This window comes from Cynoglossus semilaevis, chromosome 1, assembly GCF_000523025.1.
Source record: "Cynoglossus semilaevis isolate Cse_v1.0 chromosome 1, Cse_v1.0, whole genome shotgun sequence".
Taxonomy (NCBI): Eukaryota; Metazoa; Chordata; class Actinopteri; order Pleuronectiformes; family Cynoglossidae; genus Cynoglossus; species Cynoglossus semilaevis.
Genome location: NC_024307.1, coordinates 26,408,971 through 26,415,671, shown reverse-complemented (window position 1 = coordinate 26,415,671; position 6,701 = coordinate 26,408,971). Strand labels below are relative to the sequence as shown.

Sequence of the window (6,701 nt, the reverse complement as noted above, 5' to 3'; positions counted from 1 at the left end):
ATATAGTCAATAATAGTCTCTCTCTCTCTCTCTCTATATATATATATATATATATACACATTATTACTATACAGTATATATATATATAGATATCTTATATCATAACTTTCTATAACATTTCTCAATGTGCAGTGGTTGTTTTGGTTTTAGGATAGAATATTAGGAATATTCATTAAACAATGCTGTGTAAATTATTCTAAAGCTTATTGATTGTCTTACCTCTTCAAACTGTGGTTTATCAAAATCTGAACCTGGGAATCCTCCACCAATGTCCAAGACATTCATCCTAAAGCCAAGTTCATCCTAGAGATCACAGAAGAAAATGTGTTCAATTTAAGATTAACCCTTTTATTTCCACACTGACCATCCAGATTTGAACAAACATTTGAAATGTATAATGTGAACCTGGACTCACCGCTGTTTGAAAAACCAAGTGAGCATCTGTAATAGCTAGGCTGAAGGCTTCAGGGTCAATACATCCACTGCCAACATGGAAGCTGACACCAATCACATCCAACCCTAGTTCCTTAGCCTGCTCTAAAAGACCTCGGCAAGTGTGGAGTGAGGCCCCAAACTTTTTACTCAGGGGATGCTTTGCCTTTGAGCAATCAGTAAAAATGCGCAACAGCAGCCTATAAATACAGCAGAAATGAATGAAAAAGTAAAACCTTGTCAAAATTCAGTGGATTTAACATGAAATACTATGGACAATGAAGAATCATACTTGGCAGTAGAATGATGCTGGGCCACTTTTATGAGTTCCTCCTCACTATCAAAGGTCATCATCTGGACCCCATGAGCAGAAGCATAACTGATGTGAGAAATCTGCTTGCAGGGATTGGCGAAGATAATTTGACTTGGATCCGCCCCCAGAGATAAAATTTGTTGGATCTCATTCTGGAGAGGAACAGAAATATTTACATTTTCTACAATTACAGCCAAAACCACAACATTTAAAAATCAAAATCAAATCAAAATATATATCCAAGAACAAACCTTGCTTGCACAGTCAAAGCCGATTCCTAATTCCATCAATGTCTTGACAACTGGCTGGATGTCATTGCATTTTACAGCATAAAAAGGCGTGACTCGAGGCAGGGCCTTCACCCAGCGCAGGTGTTTCTTCAGCAAGTCACCCAAGTCACAGACGTAGAAGGCATCTTTTTCAGTCTACGGTGAAGAAAAGAAATCTGTGAAGTTGCTGATTCAAGGTGTTTTCTGTGCTTTGATATACTCACAGATACTGAGGACTATTGTTTTCTTAAGTTCAATGACCGTCTCTATGGACCTATGGCTGGTTCTTCATTGCTTTCCTTGAAAACTGTCCCTTAATATTTATTAAAGAAGCTTTAATTACTGTCTGTGTAAAAAGCTATTCAAGGGGGCTACATGACCGTGAACTATGTCGTTCATAGCATAGTCTACATCATCGGTGTCCAAACCTTTGGTAAGGAGGCTCAGATTATGTGAAGTTAAAATGTGTGGGGGGAAAAAAATGACCATTCAGCCGGCTCATGCAGCAAGAGTGCAACCACAGGTCTGCTGCCATCTTCCTGTGAAATATAAAATAGCCTTTTCGTATGTGTGTATTTTATCCTGTGCTGGTGGGCTGCATATTATTGACTTTATGGCAGAGGTTTGTTAGCTGCAAAACCAGATGAAATAGCCACACTGACTGCAAAGGAAAAATGTGAACAACTCTGACTGATACAATATCCATACTGCTATTACAGCATACATTCCATGGTTAAATTTAAATGCCAGAAAATAAATCTTAAGCTTTTGTATGAGACTCCTTGTATTTCAGCTCCCAGAGCAAATGAGATTTACGGTCATTCCTATTGTCTCCAGTGCAGATCTTCAGGGAACACTATAAGATATATCTGCATACATCTCAGTCCACAGAGCTGCCTGACCTCATCTGTGAACCTGTCTTATAACTATCTAATACCTGCCCTGCCCTACACCCTTCTGTTACTCTGACCATCATCTCACACAGGTGCTGCGCCCTCACAGGTTCACAGCTGTGGTTGGAGTGTCTTTAAAGACTTTCTCCATTTTCAGCATCTCTTTCACCCCTAAAATGAACTCCTATCGTGAAGGTTATTGATCTTGGGATGCTAAAACAACCAAGGCCATTAAATATCTCTTTGTTCACTTAAATGAAGTGCTAGTTACCACTGATTCATTGATCTTCTCTTCGATGAAGTCCTGGACAGTAGAACCATTCTGGAGGTAAGTGATGTCAAATTCAGAAGTAGTGGAGTCCATGGTCTCATACAATAGTCCTGTATTGTCAGAGGCAAACTAGAAGGAAGAAGCAAAGTGGAATTCCATTCAGTTTGGAATAATATAACGACCCCAGACTTGTTTTAATTAAAAGGCATAAAACAGTCTTTGATACCATTCGAATTGTAATGTTATAGCCACAGCTGACCTCAAGAATGACTTGACTTCAGGTCATTTGACTTTGGCTCTGGGTTAGTGGATCATACTTGTTATCATCGCAAACCTTTAATTCTGAGGGTGTTGAGTTGAGCAAAACACCAGTTGTCCTGCTCCTCTTGGATTATATCATTCATTATAATGTTAGCATTACAATATTGTACATTTGCAGAATTGTACACAATAGAATTACAAAGGAAATCAAACGAGGCTCATGTACCATCAGTGCTGATTGCCAATGTTTTATAATTATTCTTTTTATTTTTCGTTGTAGTAAGACTGACTGGCTCAAATCAGAGCTTATTTTTCTCTGAGAATTGTCCTAGCTGTCTACTCACTGTTTAAAGATGCATTATCTGCTTTTTAAGAAACTTCTAATAACTGAAATGAAACGTGACGCAATGGATGATCTGCTGTTATTATCTTATAGTCAGCATCAAAATTAGCAGTCCAGATGATTTACTACAGTATCTGCAACCTCCACAACAACCAGACTACCACAACAATCAGACTACCACAACAATCAGACTACCACAACAATCAGACTACCACAACAACGAGACTACCACAACAACGAGACTACAACAACAATCAGACTACCACAACAACTAGACTAGCACAACAATCAGACTACCACAACAATCAGACTACCGCTACCACAACAACGGGACTACCACAACAATCAGACTACCACAACAACGAGACTACCACAACAACGAGACTACAACAACAATCAGACTACCACAACAACTAGACTAGCACAACAATCAGACTACCACAACAATCAGACTACCGCTACCACAACAACGGGACTACCACAACAATCAGACTACCACAACAACGAGACTACCACAACAACGAGACTACAACAACAATCAGACTACCACAACAACTAGACTAGCACAACAATCAGACTACCACAACAATCAGACTACCGCTACCACAACAACGGGACTACCACAACAATCAGACTACCACAACAACGAGACTACCACAACAACGAGACTACAACAACAATCAGACTACCACAACAACTAGACTAGCACAACAATCAGACTACCACAACAATCAGACTACCGCTACCACAACAACGGGACTACCACAACAATCAGACTACCACAACAACGAGACTACCACAACAACGAGACTACAACAACAATCAGACTACCACAACAACTAGACTAGCACAACAATCAGACTACCACAACAATCAGACTACCGCTACCACAACAACGGGACTACCACAACAATCAGACTACCACAACAACGAGACTACCACAACAACGAATTTATTCCTTGCCATGTTTGGACAGAGGGATGGTAAGTTGAATAACATACAAGTTAAAAATTATCACAAAGCTTGGAGGTGTACCATGAGGCAAAGGTTATGTAAAACTAAATCCCTTTTCTAAATAGTTTAAGGCAGATTTCACTAAGCTGACACAATGATCAAGGAGGAAAGAGAAGCCAAGCAATGTTTGAGATCCACTTGTCATGTGGTAAACACCCAAGCAATTCTAGAATTCCTGTGCAGTTTTCCTCAACTGGGATTGTGTGCTATTGCTCCAGGGTCAGCTAACCTCACAAGATAATTATCTGTGGACCTGTTTTTCCAGGTCAGCCCATTGCCACTTCACTGTCACTCTCTATCTCTGCGCTTAACTGTGATCATCTGCCCAGCTGCAACTACATCAGTGATCACACTTTACTCTTGACTTTACATCACCTCTATTGTTCAATCAATAAAACCACTGTACTCACCTTTAAATCCTTCTCTTTGTCTGTCCTCGGTCCACTCTGTACTCTCTCTTTGTGAGAGTCGTCACAAGCAAGGGCTAAAAGGAGATAAGGCAGTGTTCGTTGCAAAGCCTTGGTGTAGCTACTTTATGGGTGACATTTAGGAAATAGAGGGGCTCATCAACTTATGTCACCACTCAGTTCCTACACAACATAACCCAGTTGTCAGAACTCAAGTGCTGTACACAGAGGTGTACCATGAGGCAAAGTTTATGTAAAACTAAAATTATTTTCTAAACAGTTTAAGGCGCATTTAAATTTGAATTCACTAAGCTGAGACAATAATAAAAGCAATGTTTCAGATAGTGGAAATTGCCACTTTCCATATGGTAAACACCCAGGCAATTATAGAATTCAATTTGTTTCTTTGATAACTTTGATAATCCCTCTTTGTCATCTGCCTTTCGGTAGTTATTCCCGTGCAGTGTTCCTCATTTGGGATTGTGTTCTATTGCTCCAGGGTCATCTTAAGATAATTCACACAATATGAAAGAAAGTAAATGTAGTACAACTACAACCAGCAAATATATAAAAAAAGCTTCCACCTGTAGGGTCATCTGCTCCGCTCGCCAATCTGTACCTGTGTGAAATTTGTTTTAATGCCATTCTTCCACCATAATCCAGCAGACATTTAAGACTTTTCCCATTCTTATTTGATGTCAGTCAGAGTAAAATTACAGACCTAATAACCACTGTTGAAAAACAAAAAATCTGTAACCCAGCCACAGCAATTTTGAAAAAGCTGGTTCCAGAAAAATCTAAGGTCTTAAATTAGGGAAGTTAAGGCCTTTTCTAACTTTTAAATTCAAAAGCACGTTCGACTTTCATACCTTTAGGCATTGCCTGGGTAATTGTTTTTAGGTTAAAACAGGTAGTTATTTATTCAAATACCTCCCCTCTCTTTCCCCTGGGGCACCTTATCTATTTGTTCACTGACTGCACATCATCACATGGTTTGAACAAACCACTTAGATAAAAAGTTCTTCAATTACCCAGGCAATGCCTTACTTTTAAAGGAGCATGCTATCCCAACTACCTCAAAACAACTGTCTTTTGAATTAAAACTTTTGAAAAGACTTGACTTCTCAAATCTAAATTTAAGACTGTAAAGGGGGAACATGTGGCGCTTTGGCCCAGAGTCAGTGTCTCTGTCATTGGTGTGGAACCCCAGGGTTCACCTCCTGGACAAGTTCGAATCCCGGTTAGGGAGGTTAATACCTTCCAGTGGACTCACCACCTGCAGGAAGGTTTGGGGGGTTGATACGGTGCAGTGGGATTTGGGTGGCGACCGCTGCCCCCGCGACCCTTGAACGGATAAGCGGATGAAAATGGATGGATGGATGGAAAGGGGGAACATTTTCTGGAATCAGTCTTCTCAAAATGAGAACTTTTTCATGTTCTTTTCAATTCTGACGCTATAGTTACAAAATGCAACATCCTCGACCTAAGGTGTTTCGTGGTTATGCCGCCATCTTCCATTAACGTAGTAAGTCTTAGACCATTGTTCTGATATATGGCATTAAAACAAATTTCACACAGGTACAGATTGGCGAGCGGAGCAGATGACCCTACAGGTGGAAGCTTTTTTTTATATTTGCTGGTTGTAGTTGTACTACATTCACTTTTTTTCATTTGTGTGTTTTTTGGGAACTTTCTGCCCTTCATACTGGTTTCGAAGCGTAAGTCAGACCTTTCTGATGTTTTTATGTCTTAGATTATGACATTACCACTGTGTTAGCATTGTTCAGTGACATAGGTGCTTATGTACAGCACTTGAGTTCTGACAACTGGGTTATGTTGTGTAGGAACTGAGTGGTGACATAAGTTGATGAGCCCCTCTATTTCCTAAATGTCACCCATAAAGTAGCTACACCAAGGCTTTGCAACGAACACTGCCTTATCTCCTTTTAGCCCTTGCTTGTGACGACTCTCACAAAGAGAGAGTACAGAGTGGACCGAGGACAGACAAAGAGAAGGATTTAAAGGTGAGTACAGTGGTTTTATTGATTGAACAATAGAGGTGATGTAAAGTCAAGAGTAAAGTGTGATCACTGATGTAGTTGCAGCTGGGCAGATGATCACAGTTAAGCGCAGAGATAGAGAGTGACAGTGAAGTGGCAATGGGCTGACCTGGAAAAACAGGTCCACAGATAATTATCTTGTGAGGTTAGCTGACCCTGGAGCAATAGCACACAATCCCAGTTGAGGAAAACTGCACAGGAATTCTAGAATTGCTTGGGTGTTTACCACATGACAAGTGGATCTCAAACATTGCTTGGCTTCTCTTTCCTCCTTGATCATTGTGTCAGCTTAGTGAAATCTGCCTTAAACTATTTAGAAAAGGGATTTAGTTTTACATAACCTTTGCCTCATGGTACACCTCCAAGCTTTGTGATAATTTTTAACTTGTATGTTATTCAACTTACCATCCCTCTGTCCAAACATGGCAAGGAATAAAT

At 40.0% G+C, this 6,701-nt stretch overlaps 2 protein-coding genes across 2 annotated transcripts in view; one reads left to right on the top strand and one right to left on the bottom strand.

Annotated features, from left to right (window-relative positions):
- Window positions 1-94: 94 nt before the first annotated feature.
- On the bottom strand, window positions 95-2,971 carry LOC103387944 (ornithine decarboxylase-like). Its single transcript, XM_008322762.2, has 6 exons — window positions 2,179-2,971; window positions 997-1,170; window positions 725-897; window positions 416-632; window positions 220-303; window positions 95-109 (listed from the first exon to the last, which is right to left on the bottom strand). The coding sequence occupies exons 1-6, from the start codon at window positions 2,269-2,271 to the stop codon at window positions 95-97; spliced, it is 756 nt and encodes a 251-aa protein (XP_008320984.1). The 5' UTR covers window positions 2,272-2,971.
- A 775-nt stretch (window positions 2,972-3,746) lies between these two features.
- Window positions 3,747-6,701, top strand: part of LOC103387935 (ornithine decarboxylase-like) — a 7,846-nt gene continuing 4,891 nt past the window's right edge. The window contains exons 1-2 of the mRNA XM_008322749.2: window positions 3,747-3,765; window positions 6,154-6,227. Coding sequence (XP_008320971.1) covers window positions 3,747-3,765; window positions 6,154-6,227 — 93 coding nt within the window. The remainder of the gene's footprint in view (window positions 3,766-6,153; window positions 6,228-6,701) is intronic.